General features: G+C 38.5%; 1 protein-coding gene across 6 annotated transcripts in view; it reads right to left on the reverse strand.

Moving 5' to 3' along the window:
• The window catches only part of ACER3 (alkaline ceramidase 3), a 99366-nt gene that overhangs the window by 20035 nt on the left and 59894 nt on the right, over window positions 1–19437 (reverse strand). For 4 of the 6 annotated variants that reach the window (XM_016191135.2, XM_016191133.2, XM_007529692.3 and 1 more), the window contains 4 exons: window positions 16085–16137; window positions 11307–11359; window positions 7518–7599; window positions 6307–6342 (listed from right to left, as the gene is read on the reverse strand). In XM_016191135.2, the coding sequence (XP_016046621.1) occupies window positions 6307–6342; window positions 7518–7599; window positions 11307–11359; window positions 16085–16137 (224 nt within the window). Of the gene's footprint in view, window positions 1–6306; window positions 6343–7517; window positions 7600–11306; window positions 11360–16084; window positions 16138–19100; window positions 19186–19437 lie in introns of all 6 variants that reach the window. The other 2 variants (XM_060177410.1, XM_060177411.1) reach the window with 2 other exon arrangements.

Genomic DNA, 19437 nt, shown 5'->3' on the forward strand with positions numbered 1-19437 from the left:
AAATCTACAATCATTTATCTGGAACCAGAAAACATCTAGAATCGCCAAAACCATCTTGAAGAAAAGAAACAGAAATGGAGGCATCCCACTCCCAGATCTCAAAGTATATTATAAGGCCATCATCATCAAAACAGCCTGGTAGTGGAACAAAAATAGGCACACAGAACACTGGGACAGAATTGAAAGCCCAGAACTAAACCCCCACACTTATGGACATCTAATCTTTGATAAGGGGGCCCAATTACTTAAATGGAGGAAGGAGGCTCTCTTCAATAAATGGTGCTGGGAAAACTGGTTTGAAACATGAAGAAGAATGAAATTGAACCACCTTATCTCACCAGAAACAAACATCAACTCCAAATGGATCAAGGACCTGAATGTTAGATCAGAAACTATCAAATACACATAGGAAAACATTGGTGGAACACTTTCCCACCTAAACCTCAAGGACATCTTTGATGAAACAAACCCAATTGCAAGGAAGACTAAAGCAGAAACAAACCAATGGGACTACATGAAATTGAAAAGCTTCTGCACAGCCGAAGAAACTATCACACAAACAAAGAGACCCCTCACAGAATGGGAGAAGATCTTCCCATGCCATATATCAGACAAGAGACTAATCACCAAAATATACAAAGAGCTCAGCAAACTTAGCACTAAAAAAGCAAATGACCCCATTCAAAAATGGGCAGAGGATATGAACAAAACATTCACTTCAGAGGAGATTCAAAAGGCTAACAAACATATCAAAAACTGATCCAGGTTGCTGATTGCAAGAGAAATGCAAATAAAGACAACATTGAGATACCACCGCATTCCTGTGAGAATGGCATACATCAAAAAGGACAGCAGCAACAAATGCTGGAGAGGCTGTGGGGACAGAGGAACCCTTCTACACTGCTGGTGGGAGTGTAAATTGGTCCAGCCTCTCTGGAGAGCAGTCTGGCTAGACATATACCTTCCATATAACCCAGTAATTCCTCTCCTGGGGATATATTCCAAGGACTCCATAATGCCTAATCAAAAGGAGATATGTGTACACCTATGTTCATAGCAGCACAATTCATAATAGCCAAAACCTGGAAGCAGGTGCCCAATAACAGATGAGTAGCTGAGAAAGCTGTGGTACATATACACAATGGAATACTATGCAGCTATTAAAAACAATGAACCCACCTTCTCTGACCCATCTTGGATGGAGCTAGAAGGAATTATGTTAAGTGAGGTAAGTCAAAAAGATAAAGATGAGTATGGGATGAACCCACTCATAAACAAAAGTTGAGAAAGAAGAACAGAAAGGGAAACTCAAAGCAGGATGACTGAATTTGGTGTAGGGCACCAAAGTAAAAACCCTGTTGTGAGAGGGAGGGTGGACATTCGGCTTCCCGGAGCGGCGGGGGTGGAGGTGGGTGAGTGGGATGGAACACAGTCTTTTGGTGGTGGGAATGGTGTTTATGTACACTCCTATTAAACTGTAGTCATATAAATCACTATTTAATTAATATGAAAGGGGAATAATTGATTATATGTCTCAAACTTTTTAAAGCACAGCCTGAGTCATTTCAATTCATAGGCTGAGTCTTTGATATATTGACTCTATCAAAAGCCTAGACCAGGGAGAACAGAAGCAACTGGTGGCACAGCTATATACAAGATGCTAGGTATTATACAGCAAACCCTAACAAAGGGACTTTTCAAAGTTAACCCAATTACCAAATAATGTGATGATAACAATAACTATCCATTGTCTTCTTGAACCCTAAGACAGCAGGAACCTCATATTTCCACTATAGAGCCTGTATTGCCCCATAGTCCTGGAACTTTAGGGTGGGGCCCACTTTCCTGCATGCTGCTCTCAATTCATATCAAATAATATTGCTTCTGCCAACTTCAACCTAATCAACACAGTGAGTGCCACCTCAGTATGCTTCACTTCAGACTGTGTCCAGAGACTTCAGGTGTGGAATGACAACCCTTCAGCTTCATCACTTGGGTAAGACCTTTCCTTTCATAGGATTCTCTAATTCCATTCTAGGCAGTTCACTTCCTAACAAAGTCCCAAGACCTAGATATAGACCAGGTCCCTTGAGATAGAGTATATGTTCACACATATCCATAAACTAGAGCAAAATATATACTTGAAAGCAAAAGTACACAATAGTCTGCAGTGAGTATCCCCCGACACTTCATCTGCACTATTCCAGCCTTTATGTCCATAATTGTTCAACAATTTGTTTGGCTTTGTATGTATGTTAACTCTCTTTTCAGCCAGGAGGTTCCAGATGCCAGCATGATGCCAACCAGACTTCCCTGGACAGATGATCCCACCAATATGTCCTGGAGCTTTGCTTCCCCAGAGACCTATCCTACTAGGGAAAGAGAGAGGCAGACTGGGACTATGGATCAACCAGTCAATGCTCATGTTCAGTGGGGAAGCAATTACAGAAGCCAGACCTTCCACCTTCTGCAACCCACAATGACCTTGGGTCCATACTTCCAGAGGGATAAAGAATGGGAAAGCTATTAGGGAAGGGTACGGAATATGGAGATCTGGTGGTGGAAATTGTGTGGAGTTGTACCCCTCCTAGGCTACGGTTTTGTTAATGTCTCTTTTTTATATAAACAAATTTTTAAAAAAACTCTCTTTAGTATGTCCTTTCAGAAGATTTCTGTGATTATGATAAATTGAATTCTACATCTTTAAGGAAAATATTGAATATATCAAATGTGTTTTTTCAGATTATCTCATGTCCAGAATAAATCTTAAAAAGACTTGTTTACTTTCTGAGAGAAAGAGGGAGAGCAAGAGAAAAACAAGTGAGAGGTCAGTATTGCTTATGGTACTGCTGGGGGTTGAATTTGTGATCTCTGGGGCCTAGGGTATGAAAGTCTGTTGCATGTTTGTTTTTTTTTTCCTCCTTTTCAGAAACAACTTTCCTTTGGGGAGTTATGTTCTATTTCCTCAATAAGTTTACTCTTGATTCTTTTTCAAATAAATTTGAGAGAGAGAGAGAGAGAGAGCGAGCATGCAATCACAGAGCTATCTTTACAGTCCTAAAGATGTATTTTTGTTATCTCACTACTTATTATGTTCAGTGCCTTAAGCTTTGCATTATCTTATATTAATTATTTTTATACTATCAATTTTAAAGATGAGGTATTTGATTAAGACAGGAAGAAATTTGTCCCTAGGTAACAAGGTAGCAAGAAATTGAAATTACACATATCAAGTAATCAAAGATGGAAGAAATCAAGATTCCATTCTCAGGTAGCTAGTACGTTTTTAGATTGGACAGCACAGATTTTCCTTCCTTTTCCACTATTTAATTTTTAAAAGAGGTATTTATTTATTTATTTATTTTGAGGAAGAGACCAGAGTACTTCTTCGTTCTGACATAAGGTGGTACTATTGATTGATATGTTAGCCTGTGAGGCTTCAGGTATGAAAATTCTATGTTCTAACAGGCTCACCCTGGGACCAGGCAGTGATGCACCTGGTTAAGCATAACATTAATTACAGTGAACAAGGATGCAAGTTTAATCCCCTGGCCCCCACCTGCAAGGGGAAAGCTTCCCAAGTGGTGACACAGTGCTGCAAGTGTCTGTCTCACCCCCCCTTTTTATAGTATTTACTTATTTTACTGCCCTTGTTTTATTGTTGTAGTTATTATTTTTGTTGTTATTGATGTTGTCTTCATTGGATAAGACAGAGAGAAATGAAAGAGGAGAAGACAGAGAGGGGGAGAGAAAGACCTGCTTCATTGATTGTAAAGCGACTCCCCTGGCTCCAGGTGGGGAGCCAGGGGCTCGAACCCTGATCCTTAATCCGGGGTCCTTGCACTTTGAGCCACCTGCACTTAACCCTCCTGACTCCCCTCACTCCCTTTCTATCACCCTCTCCCCTCACAATTTCTGTTTCTATCCAATAATAGAAATTTAAAATATTTAAAAATAAATTAATTAAAAAATATTACCAGGTTCACCCTACCTCCCAGGCCCACCTTTCCACTATATTTAAGAACTAAAAAGTTTCTTTAAATATATTTACAAATTTGGGAGTCGGGCGGTAGCACAGCAGGTTAAGCGCAGGTGGAGCAAAGCACAAGGACCGGTGTAAGGATCCTGGTTCAAGCCCCCGGCTCCTCATCTGCAGGGGAGTCACTTCACAGGCGGTGAAGCAGGTCTGCAGGTGCCTCTCTTTCTCTCCTCCTGTTTTCCCCTCCTCTCTCCATTTCTCTCTGTCCTATCCAACAACAATGACATCAGTAATAACTATAACAAACAACAAGGGCAACAAAAGGGAATAAATAAATAAGTATTAAATATATATATATATATATATATATATATTTACAAACTCTAAAGCAATTTTCTGTAGTGTCAGATGGTGGTGCACCTGGTTGAGTGCACCTATTACAACATGTAAGAATTTGGGTTCAAGCCCCTTGCCATTACCGGTGCCAGAAACTTGACAGGTGGTGAATCAGTATTGCAGTTCTGTTTCTCTCCTTCTCTATCTCCTCCTGACCTCTCAATTTCTCTCTGTCTCTATCCAATATAACATTAAAAAAAACATTTCCTATCTGGGAGTCGGGCGGCAGCGTATCGGGTTAACCACACATGGTGCAAAGTGTACCCACTGGCATAAGAATCCCGGTTCGAGCCCCAGCTCCCCACCTGCAGGGGAGTCGCTTTACAGGCGATGAAGTAGGTCTGCAGTTGTCTATTCTTTCTCTCCCCCTCTCTGTCTTCCCCTCCTCTCTCCATTTCTCTCTGTCTTATCTAACAACGATGGCAGCAATAACAACGATAAACAACAAAGGCAACAAAAGGGAAAATACGTATTAAAATTTTTTTTAAAAATTCTGATCATAAAATAATTTTCTGGGGGCCAGATAGTGGTGCAAGCAGTTAAGGGCATATAGTACTAAGTGCAAGGATCTATACAAGGATCCTGGTTTGAACCCCAGCTCCCCATCTGAAAGGGGAAGCTTCACATGGTTTGCAGGTGTCTTTCTCTCTACCTATCTTCTCCTCCTCTCTCAATTTCTGTCTTCTCCAATTAAAAAAAAAAAAGGCTACCAGGAGCAGTGGATTCTTAGTGCTGGCACCAAGCTCCAGAGATATCCCTGAAGAAAAAAAAAGAAAATAGGAAAAAAAAAAATTCAGAACAAATTTTCTAAACTTCTATATATATTAACACCCAAATTTATAAATGAATGAGCTCAATATGCCAAACTTTGCTTGCAGGAGCAGGACAGTGGCACACCAAATTAAGTGCACAAAGTTATGAAACAGATATTTTTATTTTATTTTATTTATTTATTTTCCTTTTTTTTTTTTTTACCAGAGCACTGCTCAGCTCTGGCTTATGGCGGTGTGGGGGGTCGAACTTGGGACTTGAGGCTCAGGCATGAAAGTCTCTTTGCATAACCATTAAGCTATTTTTCCCATCCTATTTATTTTTCTTTTTTGTTGCACTTTTTATCACTGTTGTGTTTATTACTGTTGTTGTTACTGATGTCATTGTTGCTGGATAGGACAGAGAGAAATGGAGAGAGGAGGGGAAGACAGAGAGGGGGAGAGAAAGAATAGACACCTACAGATCTGCCTCACCCCCCTGCAGGTGGGGAGCTGGGATGTGAACCAGGATTCTCATGCCGGTCCTTACGCTTAGCACCACGTGTGCTTAACCCGCTGTGCTACCGCCAGACTCAGTGCAAAAAGTTATGTGCCCAAGGATCTGCTCAAGGACCCAGGTTTGAGCTCCTGCTCCCCACCTGCCTCAGGGATGCTTCAAAAACAGTGAAGCAGGCCTGCAAGTGTCTGTCTCTCTCCTGTACCTACCCCTCCCCTCTCAATCTCTCTGTCCTACTGAATAAAATGGGGGGGATGGCTGCCAGGTGCTGAAGATTCATAGTGCTGGCACTGAGTCTCAGCAATAACCCTGGAGGCATAAAAGGGGAAAAAATGATTGCCAGAGGGGCCTGACTATGAAGACCTGGTTAAGTGCATGCATTATCAAGTGCAAAGTCTTGAGTTCAAGGCCCCAATTCCTAGCTGCAACGGGAAACATTTGAAGCTCCAGAGATAATTCAAGTCTGGACTGGCTACTGGCTATCCCAATATATTCCCTCTACTCTTGACTCATGTAGGCACTTGATTTGCAACCTCTGCTTCAAAACTAACCTTTCCTAAGTCATTCTGAGACGTTTTTTCTACAAGTATTTACTAGAAAAGGCAAGCAGAAGTCAGGCAAGTACTGATGAATAATCAAATATGCAATGCATTTTAAAGTATTACCTGGTGGAATATAGGCTCCTTTACCTTAAGGTAAACCTGGAATATATTAAAAGAAATACATGTCAATAAAGTATATTATGAAGGCAGAAGAAACCCTATTTCAGCAACTCGCTAAAGCTTCAATCTCTCCTAATTCCCTAGAGCTGCAACTTAGCTCTGATTCCAGCCATGCAAAGCCAGCCAGATGAGGAGGCACACCACAGAAAAGCTAGGGCCTGCAGGTGGGGCTCCCCAAGTGCTAGCACTTCCAAGGTGAACTTAATGCTTCAGAACTCTTCTGGATTGTGGTCTCTTGACCTCTGCATGTGAGGCAAGGAGGGGAAAACACAATTAAGTGCTCAGGAAGAGGGTATTATGACAATCTCTGAAGGATGATCAATTTTATACTAAACTGGACTTAGAGACAGGAGTTCAAATTCAAACTGTGCTGCTTACTCGGATATATCAAGCAAAGCACTTAACCAAGAGACTTGGTTTTTCCTTATCCAGATAATGGGACTGAAAGTGGTGAGAATAATAAGCTAACCTTCACAAAACTATCTGGCATGCAACAGGTGCTCAGTGAGAACATTAAAGTTTTTTCTTCTGCTTCCAGATACTCACTTTAACATATTCTCAGTCATATAAATCCTAATCTTAGGCTCCTGTGTCATGTGGGTGATTAAATTCAATTGTGAGAGGGGATTGGAAATTCAAAATATAAACCTGAAATGACTTCTATCATTTATAAGATAATGTACACATTTCAAAGTCTTCTGTTTGACTTTTGACTTCCTTTCTGTCTATTTGGTTTCTATTCTTGTCTTGCTTCTTTTCCCAGAAAAGGCAGTGCTTTCCCCAAAGGTGTTAGTTGTATACTTGTTTTTAAACAGGTTGCTCTTTACTTTGTTCAGAAATCCTCTGCTGGCAAACACTCATCTTTTAAGACTGTGTTTAAACTAGGCCCCATTCTTGAAGACTTTTCTGACCCATTTCCTATTTCCATTGCTTCTAAATATTTAATGTTTTTCTACTCTCCACCTTAAGCAAACAAACATTATTTTAACTTTTTGCTAAGACATAACACTTAAACAAGAAACAAAGAAGCAATATTTGTTAGTAGATTATTTGTAGAAACATTTCAAATTGAACAACAATGGAAGCAAAATGTGCCAAATTCTAAGTGACAGGTTTGCATACTTAAAATCCTTTAAAAACAAAATATGACTTACTGTGGTTACTATTAAGCTAAACAAAATTAAAATGAAAATCAGATGGTAGTTTACTGAGTTCTTGACCTTGAAACATTCAAACCTTAAAGAGAGACAAGAAACTTGTTTTAGAATATATAGGCTGGAAGACAAATACAAGTTTTTATTATTTGCATACATGCATTTGGGTCCCTCCCACATTCTCATTTTAAAGAACCTGCACTGTCTGCAACCTCCAAGGTGAAGGGAACATGAATGGCACCTGACTTAAACTGGGTCATTAATATGCTCTGTCCTGAAAATCTGAAATCTCAGAGTTAGAGTCAAAGTATAAAGTGATGTGGACACAAAGTTTGATGTTGATATCTGGGCAGCTAAGTGGAAGAATACAGACAGACATGCAGGGAAAGAAAAGCAAGCAGACAGAAAGACTTCAATCCAAGGAGAGGGAAAGGAATGGAGAAAAGATGGAAGGAAAGAGTAGCTGCCCTTCAACTACCACTGAGGCTTATTTCCTAGTACCGAGTTTCATATAATTTCCTCATCTCCTGGGTAGGCTTTCTTTTAAATTTTATTTTATAAGATGGAAAGAAATTGAGAAGGAAGAGGGATACAGAGACAGTGAGACATCTTCTCCACTCATGAATCTTTCTCCAGCAGGTAGTGACCAGGGGCTTGAACCTGGGTCCTTGTGCACTGCAATGCACAAGGTTTGCCACCACCCAGCCCTGCTCAGTAAGTTTTTATATCTTAGAACTAAATGATCCCTGAATAAGATTTACTGCTATAGAAAATATCACTTGGGACCAGGTGGTGCCTCACCTAGTTGAACTATGCATATGTTATAATGCACAAGGACCCAGTTCAAGTCCCCGGCCCCCACTTGCAGGGGGAAAGCTTTGTGAGTGGTGAAGCAGTGTTGCAGGTGTCTCTCTCCCTCTCTATCACCCCCTTCCTTGCCTCTTGATTTCTGGCTGCCTCTATTCACTAAATAAGTAATAAAAAGATAATAAAAAAAGAAAATATCACTGTTATAATTTTCACTTTATCTGTCTTTCCAACCAGACACAAGGATTTCTTGTGTGTAGGGATAGTCTTTTTTCCTTCTTTTTTTTTTTTTCCCCTCCAGGGTTATTGCTGGGCTTGGTGCCTGCACCATGAATCCACCGCTCCTGGAGGCAATTTTCCCCCCTTTATTGTTGCCCTTGTTGTTGTAGCCTCGTTGATGTTGTTCATTGTTGGATAGGACAGAGAGAAATGGAGAGAGGAGGGGAAGACAGAGAGGGGAAGAGAAAGACAGACACCTGCAGACCTGCTTCACCACCTGTGAAGTGACTCCCCTGCAGGTGGGGAGCCAGGGGCTCGAACCAGGATCCTTATGCTTGTCCTTGCGCTTTGCGCCACTTGCACTTAACCCACTGCACCACCACCCAACCCCCTTTTTTTCTTCTTCTTTATATATTTAGTCACTATAATTATGTCTGACAGACAGAAAATATGAGCAAATATTTGGCCAGCAGTAAGCTCTTTGGGCTCAGCTAACAAATTAATTGGCTGTATGCAATGAAACCAACTTCTATTTCTTTATCTTAAGTAAAGCTGGCTGGTGCAGATGATTTCTACAATATTTTTATCTTCAAACTCTGTAACCTGGTGATTTAGTAAAACAAGCTTCTCTGAAAGAATTTTCTAGATTGGGGCAGCAAACTACAAACCAAAGATCAATTAGCCTGGTTTTGAAATAAAGACTTAGTGGTACACAATAGTAACCCATTTGTATTTTATCCATGGCTGTTTTCACTTTACAATAGCAGAACTAAAGAGTTGTGAGGAAGACTATAGGCCCCCAAATACTAAAATAATGACTGACTGGATCTTTACAGGAAAAAATTTCAGATGAGCTCTTTAGGAAAAAAAAGTCATTGCTAGGGCTTGACTGTTCTGGATTTTTTCAGTAGAGACAGAAACAGATATGAAAAAGAGAAATAGGGTGGTGGTGGGGGCAACACTACAGCACTAAGCTTCCTTCAGTGTGGTGGGACTTGGGCTGGAACCTGGATGAGTGCAATGGCAAGGCAGGCACACCAGCCAGGTGTGCAATTTTGCTGGTCCTTGGTTTGCTCTTTTTTTATACTAGATGGTTGCACATTTTTCATGTATCTTTACTGGCTTTTTCTTTTGTTGTCTTTGTTGAGTCTTACCTGTCTCCTCTATCTTTTCTCCCTCTCAATTTCTCTCTGTACTATTAAATTAAAAAAAAAAAAAGGAAAAACTGTCCACCAAGAGAGGTGGCACTGAGCCTCAGTGATAGATGACCCTGCTGGCAATAAGAAAGGAGAGAGAGAGAGAGAGAGAGAAACCAACCTATGACGATACTCCCCAGAGGGAGAGAAATGTTAGGGTAAGATGGCTAGAAGGCTCTGAAACCCAATTCCATCAGGACCCAAAGAGAGAAGAGGAAAAAAGGAAAGACATCAGAAGTAGTAATAGATGTAGGTGTGACTTAGAATAGAAGGCAGGACCATAAAAAAAAAAAAAATGAGCAAAAAAAAATAATAAAAAAAAATAAGCAGACAGACAGACAGATATAGAAATTACCCATATCTGGGAGTCAGGCGGTAGCGCAGTGGGTTAAGCGTACTTGGCACAAAGCACAAGGACCGGCGTTAAGGATCCTGGTTAGAGCCCCCAGCTCGCCAACTGCAGGGAGTCGCTTTACAGGCAGTGAAGCAGGTCTGCAGGTGTCTGTCTTTCTCTCCCCCTCTGTCTTCCCCTCCTCTCTCCATTTCTCTGTCCTATCCAACATCAAGAGCAACAAAAGGGAATGAATAAATAAATATTAAAAAAATAAGAGAAAGAAGGAAGAAAGAAGAAAGAAAGAAAGAAAGAAAGAAAGAAAGAAAGAAAGAAAGAAAGAACCCATATCTATGACCTTAGGGGAACCACTGCAGTTTCCAATAGAGGGAATGGGAACACAGAACTCTGGTGATGGGTATGGTATGGAATTGTACCTGATATCTTATAATTGTATAAACTAATATTAAATCACTAATTAAAAAAAAAGAAAGACCAGAACTATAATTCACTTTCTAATTTTGTCACTGACTGCATGAGCTTAGGCCAGCCATCTAATTAAATTTAGGTTTACATTCTTGCACAAAATATTCAATCTCTCTTTGTTTCACTTTACCAACTATAAAACGAGAATAATACTCATTTATCTTGCACAACTGTGAGAACTAAAGTTGATTTGCTATGCTGCCTAATAATATTATAGCTACAAAATAGGTAATCTGATAAAATAAATATCATCTTTATGGCATAAGATATAAAATCTTTATTTAGTTTTATGTACATTTATAATTCAAGGAAAAACAAATTGTATAATCTAAATAAAAGTCTACATAATTTAAATCTTATTTGAATAAAGCCTTATTTAAATAATATTAATACAAAAAGATTAAATTGTAATTAAATGAAAAACTAGTTAGTTTTTTGAAATCACAAAAGTTAATAGTAAAAAAATTATAGTGCTGAGGAGACCATATAATGGTTATGGAAATAACTCTCATCCTTGGGGCTTAAATTCTCATGTTTAATTTCCAGAATCACCATAAGTCAGAGCTGAGTAGTTAAAAAAAAATTAACTTTATAGAGATTATATTGAGATATATTGAGATCACAAAGCCTATAATCTATGTTATTACCACCCAGTAATAAAACTGGGTCAGTATATTTATTAATTTACTACCAGACAAATAGGAATTTTAAAATATGTCCAACAATTTAATTTTAAACATAAGTACTTACGTGCAGTACACAAATATACAACAGCTATAAATCATTGGGAGTTCATCCAATAGCTATAGAAGAAATAAAGATGATGAGCGTGAATATCATGGAGCTATATTACCATGTAAATCAAAACAAAACAAAAGAATGATGGTGATGGTTATCTTTATCTAAATTTTTAAAACATTCCTCATATAATTTATTGAGTATGACTTTAGTTTATTGCTTTTTGAACAAACAAGTGTATCTCACCAATTCCCAGAACTTATGTAAGAACTGATCCCAATGTGAGGATACCTGGGAGGGAGTGTCTGATGCACTATATCAGGGTTCAGGAATGAATGCTGTCTGTCACCAATTGGTCTATGAGTCTTATCAATGTTCTGTGTATTCTCCCTCCTTCCTTTAGCAACTAGTAGGTATTAAAAATGGCCACTAAGATGCATGAAAAGATGTTAAGAATTAAGTTAATTAATTAAGTTAAGTCATTAAGTCATTAAGCTAATCTAAGTAGCCTATGCCTGAAAAATATCACTATTAGCAGTAATAACTATTACAGTTCTTATATATTAAACTCCAAGCTGGACACTGAACTAAGTGTTGCAGATAGGTTATTTCTAGTCCTTCACTAGATATTCACTTATTATTTTAATGATATTCACTATTTGCCAGGCAAACTGTTAAGAGCTGAGAATATAATGAAAGCAAGAAGTAGTCATTGCCTTCAAGAAATTAAGAGCCTATTGAAGAAGGTGATTACATAGAAAGATAAGGGATGTTTCCTTTTTATAAAGAAAAAAGAAAAAAGAAAGATAAGGGGCACAGAGTCAGAAGAGGTTGTGGCAGGAAAGGAATTGGAGAAGTAGAGAAAAACAGTCTAAGAATGAGAGAGAGGGAGGGGGAGAGACAGAGAGAGAGATAATGCAAATTTGCATATTCTGATGCTATTAGAATAATGAAAGTAGAAGCATTTGCTTTACAATTGTTTGATTCTCACAATTATAAGGAAGGCACTAGTATTTCCATTCCAAGATGAAGACACTGATGTTTAGTCTGTAGTTTAAGTAACTTAGATAAGATCATAGAGACAGTAAGTAGAGGAGATGGATTAAATGGGCTCTAGTGCACATTGCTGCCTCCAAAACCTTTCACCTGAGTCATCTAAAAACAACAAACAAAAAAACAAAGCTGTCACAGTGTCACTATACACTGTAAATAAATCTACCAAAAGTCTTATACAGGAGATTCCACTGTATAAAGTTCTGAAACTTATCTACTGGCTTAGCTGTAAAGACCTTTTGCATTTTTGTTCACTGCAGCATTCACATATTCACAATTTGGTGTTGATTGCTCCTCTTCAATCACTGGGGAAGTGGGCTATATGGCATTTCTGCCCACTTAGGGAAGCCAATTTGTCTCAGCACCTCAGTTATTTCTTTATATGTGGGAGAGGCACACAGCAACTGCTAAGCTACTATTCTAGGAATAATAAATAGAAGAAATGATGCTTGAGATATAAAAACTTCTCTAAGTCTTAGAAAACAGTTAAGAGAATGCCAGAAAATACTATAAACACAGAATCAGAGCAGATGTCTACCCCAAACCTAGGAGTTTACAATATATTTACTTTGCTCATAAATGTACATTTTGAGCAGGGCTGGAAGGGAATGGTTCAATGGCTAGGGGGCTGAAATCATCTAAAGATTCACTCAAATTCCCAGTTAATTTCTGGCTGACTAGTATCTGGGAACTTCAGGTGAGGTTGCAGCAGGAACACACAGAGCCTTGGCTTCTTCACAATGTGGTGACTTGGTGAATTCTAATGGGGGTGAATTCCAGTACTAGACAGAGCTATAATTGACTTGAGGAAAGTCAATGCCACACTCCAAGACAAACTTATGGGCTGGGTGACAGCATTATGGTTATGCAAAAGACTATCATACCTGAGGCTCTAAGATCCCACAAGCCAAAGTTGAGCAGTGCTCTGGTCTTGGTCTCTTTCTCATTAAAATAAGATCTAATAAGAAGTCAGGCGGTGGCGTAGCAGGTTAAGTGCACGTGATGCGGAGTGCAAGGACTGGTATAAGGAACCCAGTTCGAGCCCCCGGTTCCCCACCTGCATGGGAGTCGCTTCACAGGTGGTGAAGCAGATCTGCAGGTGTCTATCTTTCTGTCTTCTCCCCTCTCTGTCTTCCCCTCCTCTCTCCATTTTTCTCTGTCCTAACAATGACATCATAACAACAACAATAACTACAATAAAAAAGGGGAAACAAAAGGGGAAAATAAAAATAAATAAAATCTAATAATAACAATATATATATGACTTGAACTTAAAATGTAAATAAGTATATGACTTGAACTTAAAATGTAAAGAAAAACATGTGTATCGCATGTAATGCAATATACTGGTATAAATACCTTTGCAAAATACAGTAATCTGTCACCTAAATGAAACTGAAAGTTAGTAACACACTCCCAAGAATGGGAGAAAGTGAAGGAAGAATAACATGAGATTATACTGATAACTCCAACTTCAGCACACAGGCTTGTTTCAATTTTTCTTATTTGTAACACTAGCCTTTAAGAGTAAGATTTCTGGCTTTATTATCCTTGAAATACTTAGCTAAGGGAGTCAGGTGGTAGCACAGTGGGTTAAGCACTCATGGCGCAAAGGGCAAGGACCGGCGTAAGGATCCTGGTTCAAGTCTCTGGCTCCCCACCTGCAGGGGGGTAACTTCACAAGGGGTGAAGGTGTCTGTCTTTCTCTACCCCTCTCTGGCTCCCCCATCTCTCTCCATTTCTCTCTATCCTATCCAACAATGAGGACAACAATAAAACAACAAGGGCAATGAAAGGGAATAAATAAATAAATAAATAAATAAATAAATATTAAAAAAAAAAAGAAAAACTTAGCTGATCTCTCTGTGTGACTAATGCCTTTTCTCCTCTGAGATGCCCTTGTTACTGATCTCAGGCACCAACATCCCATGCAGGTTGTTGTTGATTGCCATGGGGATGGCTTCGTCTTCCCTGTGCTTCTATGGCGAGCACTGAGCTACCCCATTGGGAATAAGTCAGCTTCACCCAACAAGGTCACTGAAACTCAGCACAAAGTTGTTGCCACTGCAACTTCAGTGGTGTGTGTGGCAAATCCTACTCACATACATAGGTGTGAAACTACCCCTCCATTTCATACTATTGTATATAAATACAAAATTGATAAATTAAGAGGAGAAAAAGTTGTGAAACAGGTAACCACAGAGAAACAATTAAATTTTAGTTCAGTCTAACACCAGGATAGATCACAGCCATTAAGACAAGCTTTCAAAAATGAACTTGAGGGAGTCGGGCGGTAGTACAGCAAGTTAAGCGCAGGTGGCACCAAGTGTAAGGACCAGCGTAAGGATCCTTGTTCCAGCCCCTGGTGCCCCACCTGCAGGGGAGTTCTTTCACAAGCGGTGAAGCAAGTCTGCAGGTGTCTATCTTTCTTTCCCCCTGTCTTCCCTCCTCTCTCCATTTCTTTCTGTCTTATCCAAGAACGATGACATCAATAACTACAACAATAAAAAAACAATAAGGACAACAAAAAAGGGGAATAAATAATCAACTTGAAAAAAAAAATGTAACCAAACTGTCTCCAACTTTGTGACGTGATAGTTAAGGGGTAGGGAGGGCAGCCAGGAACCTTGGTGGTGGTTTATATACACAAATATGTAAGAGTGAACCTATACTCCTGAAGTCTTATAATTTTGAATACCAATATTAAACAATGATAAAAAAAAAAGTACACACAAAACACATGCATGTATGTAAGATAAACTTTTTGGCCTTCTCCATAGATTATTTCTCTTATCTTCTCACATAGGTCCTTAGGAAACTGTGAAACCCTAGGTTTTTTCATCAGCTTGGAAATGACTAGATAAGTGTATTCTATAGGCATCTTAATATTTTATTATTTAGATCTAAAGTTAGATGATTGCAGTATTGTTAAACATGAAACTTCAAAGCTGTGTGTTAGGGAAACCTTACTCTACAGGTTACACACAAATCCACACTGGCAAATATCTCACTTAAGAAGTAAGATGCAAGATTTATAAGGTAGAGATAGAGTTATTTAAGTTTTTATGAAATTTAGACTTTACAGTTTACAATTTTCAAGTCAACGAATTTTTATATTGGGCAGCAGACTGAGTTGTGAATGAAATCTTATGTACAGTTCCATGTCTCCTCTGTTTTTAGTAAGTATAAATTCCATTGACAACAAAAAGCTATGGCACAAACATGTTCCTTACAAACATGTTCACTCATATTCCTTGTGTGGACACCCTGTTGGAAGACTAGAAGTCTGGCCTTCTTAGAGCAAGGACAAGAAACAGAATTTCTTGGAGAGTTGTAAAATCTTAATAGCTAGAGGGACCATATTAATCACATGTAGTAAGAGAAATATAAAGGAATGTGGGCATCTAAGAAAAAGGACACATTATTTCTGTGAGGTGACTGTGCCTTTTTATGATGTCTTTATGGAATTTAACTGCTTAATCCTGTTCTAAAATTAAATGTGCCTGCACAAAGGTGGTCAGAAGGCTCTCACTTGTCTTCTCTGCACAACTTATTTGCTTGTTTCTTAACTCAATCTATTTTGATTCTTTAGCTTTAAGTAAAAACTCCAGCGATGGTAAATCCCATCTTCTGCCTTCTATGTCAACACTATCCCCTAGGATTGTGCCCCATGTTTAAGTATGAAGTGTTTATGGATTCAGAGAAATAAGCATTAAGTTGATCTTGACATTACTGACCTGCATTTCATATTTCAGAGTCATGTGGAAGCACCAGGATCCCAGTCCTACCACTGAAATTAAAACAGATTTCAAAAACAAACAACAACAACAAAACAATTAAGCCTTTGATATAGCCATAATGACCTGTAAAGACAGACATCTCAAAGTAATGATTTTAAAGAATAAAAATTATGAAATATTGGGGCAGGATATTGTAAACTCTGAGTAAGTGCTAGAGTTGAAATTTTGGTGTAGTGGGGAGGGGGGAAAAGTAAATGCTCTATAGTAAAAAAAGAGTGTGGCATTTTGGGATAGGATGAGGTGTGCTGATGTGAAATTGTATACCTGAACAACTATGTTTTAGCTAATATAAAGCTTTAAGGTAGATACATGTTTGTGTGTATAATTTCATATATATATGAAACAAAATACCAGTCCCTATCACACCTGGTAACAGAACTTCTACCATAATTGATTAAGCTCAAGTTCAGTATAATAAACATTTATTAGGCATCTCCTATATACCCAGTTCAGAAACTGAGGAACAAAGATTAAGATCCAGTTACTGGCCTTAGTGAAGCATACATAAAGAGAAACAGGTAGAGAAGTCAGATATAGGGGAAAGTTAGGCATGGCCTACCATAGGAACACAGCAGAAGGGTGTCAGTGAATGATGTCAGAGAAAGAAAGAATGACGTCACAGGAAGCATCCTAAAGGATGTAAGAGAACCCAACAATTATGGTGAAGGTGTTACCAAATAATGTATATGAAGCCACTTGAGAAAAATTTCACATTTTGTTAGTAGCACTTAAAAAAAGACCATATATGTTATCATATTGCTTTTTCATTGTTTCTTTACAGTTTCTTTATTCATTTCAATAAAGAAATTAAGTAAGACTGCTAATGGGAATATAAATTAATTCAACCCTTGTGAAAAACTGTCTGGAGATTTCTCCAAAGGAAATAAAAACCCTTATAAACAGAGCTCTATGTTCATAGCAGCACAGTTCGTAATAGCCCAAATTTGGAAGCAATCAAGATACCCAAGGACAGATGACTGACTAACACAGTTGTGTATTGCATCAAAGTAAAGAACTCATATGGAGGGGTGGGGAAGGTCAGGTCCTGGTACATGATGGTGGAAAAGGACCCAGGCTGGGGTTGAGAGTTTTTCAGAAAATTGAGAAAATTTACACATGTATCAAAAATTGTATTTACGGTAATCCATTAATCCCCTCCCAAACAACAATAACAACAACAACAAAAAAATAAAGTTCTGTCTATATACACAATGCAGCTGTTAAAAATGATGAATTCATCTCCTTTGGTTCATCTTGGATGGACCCTGAAAGAATCATGTTAAGTGATGTAAGACAAAATGAGAAAGACAAGAAAAAGGTTTAGATAAACACAAATAGGTAGAACTGAAGAAACTAGGTCAGAAAGGGTAAACACCAAGTGGAACTTGGGTTGGATGTGATGTATTTCACTAAAGCAAAGGGCTCTGGGGAAAGAGGAGTAGGAAGAGGATGGAAAGGATATGCTGGGGTCCTGGTACATGATGGTGGAAAAAGACCAAAGTTGGAAATGGACAGTGTTCTGCAGACACCTATCAAGGAGAGATGAATAATTGCATTCATGTATCAACAACCATACCAGAAACCATTAACCCCACAATAAAATGATGTAAAAAAATAAAAACAAACAAAAAAGAAATGAAATAAGATGGCTGTTTTTTTTTCCTTCCCTAGAATAGTAAGCAATAGGTGCACAGGTAGATTTAATGGAATGAAAGAAATGTGCTAGTTACATAATGCCATACAACATAATATAAAGTTAAAATGAAGTGGAATGACTATTTTTCTTGAATTAAACTGTAGAATAGTCACTTCATTCAAAAAATGTAATTAATTAATTTTTTTAAGATAGAGTGAAATAGAGCACAGAACCAAAGCTTCCTTCAATGAGGTGGAGGCTCGGCTCAAACCTGGGTCACAAGCGTGGCAAAGCAATACCTATCCAAGTGAATTATTTTGCCAACCTAGAAAAGCCACTTTAAAAATGCCTCACTGAGTCAAATATTTTCAAAATGTTCTTTTGGTTACTTTTACGTTGCATATCATTAAAAGTCTGAAAATTACAGGGAGCTTTACAACTCCCTATCATCAATCCACTCAGAATGCAAAGAAATACAACAGAGCAGCCCCACCTTTTGCCAAATATTTTATATTTGGCCCTTTTAAAGCAAAACACCAATTTTTGACAGTTTTTTTTTTTTTACTTAATTTATAAAGTGGAAATATTGACAAGACTATAGGATAGGAGGGGTACATTTCCACACAATGCCCACCCCCAGAGCTCCATTTCCAATCCCCTCCCTTGATAGCTTTCCTGTTCTTTATCCCTCTGGGAGTATGGACCCAGGATCATTGTAGGGGGCAGAAGGTGGAAGATCTGGCTTCCATAACTGCTTCTCTGCTGAACATGGGCGTTGGCAAGTCAATCCATACTCCCAGCCTGTCTCTCTCTCTCTCCCCCTCTAGTGGGGCAGGGATCTTTATCAGTTTTTGATATAAATCACATGCCAAAAATTCATCTAAAGCACAGAGCTTTAATACCATCATCATCTATGCTCTGAACATTTTTTACCACCCTAAAGAGAAACCACATACCTTTTTAACAATCACTCCCTAGTTCTCTTCAAGCCTACAAGAAGCCTACCTTCTTAGTCCTATAAAACCATCAGTGTACTTTCTGTTTCTTTTGATATTCCTGTTCTGGGCTTTTCATATAAATGGAAAAATTTACTACCTAATCTTTAATGTCTAGTTTCTTTCACTTTGCATAAAATCTGTATTTGTGTCATAGCATCTACTCCTTCTGTAGACAAATACTATTCCATTTTATGACATACTATATTTTATTTTTCTAAGTTACATTTTATTTTAGCAATTGATGGGCAATGCTTAGGTATCTGGTTAAACACACATTTCACCATGCACAAGGACCAGGGTTTGAGCCCCTGCTCCCTACCTGCAGGGAGGACGCTTCCTGAGCAATGCCTGTAGTTGTCTTTCTCTCCCCCTTTCTGTCTCTCTTCTCTCAATTTCTCTCTGTCCTGTCAAATAAAAATAGAAATAAACTGGATTTGTAGTGTAGGCACGAGCTCCAGTGACAACCCTGGTGGGGGAGGAAAAAAAAAAGAATGAATACACATGAACTTGGGGGGAAAAAAAGAAGCAAACAAATTTGTTTCTAAGACTTAAGAGAACTATAATGGTTATCTTTGGGAGGTGGGGGATGAGGATACAGAATTTTGGTAGTGGGTATGCTGTAGAACTATACAGTGCAATCTTACAATATTGCAACC

Source organism: Erinaceus europaeus, chromosome 17, assembly GCF_950295315.1.
Source record: "Erinaceus europaeus chromosome 17, mEriEur2.1, whole genome shotgun sequence".
Taxonomy (NCBI): domain Eukaryota; kingdom Metazoa; phylum Chordata; class Mammalia; order Eulipotyphla; family Erinaceidae; genus Erinaceus; species Erinaceus europaeus.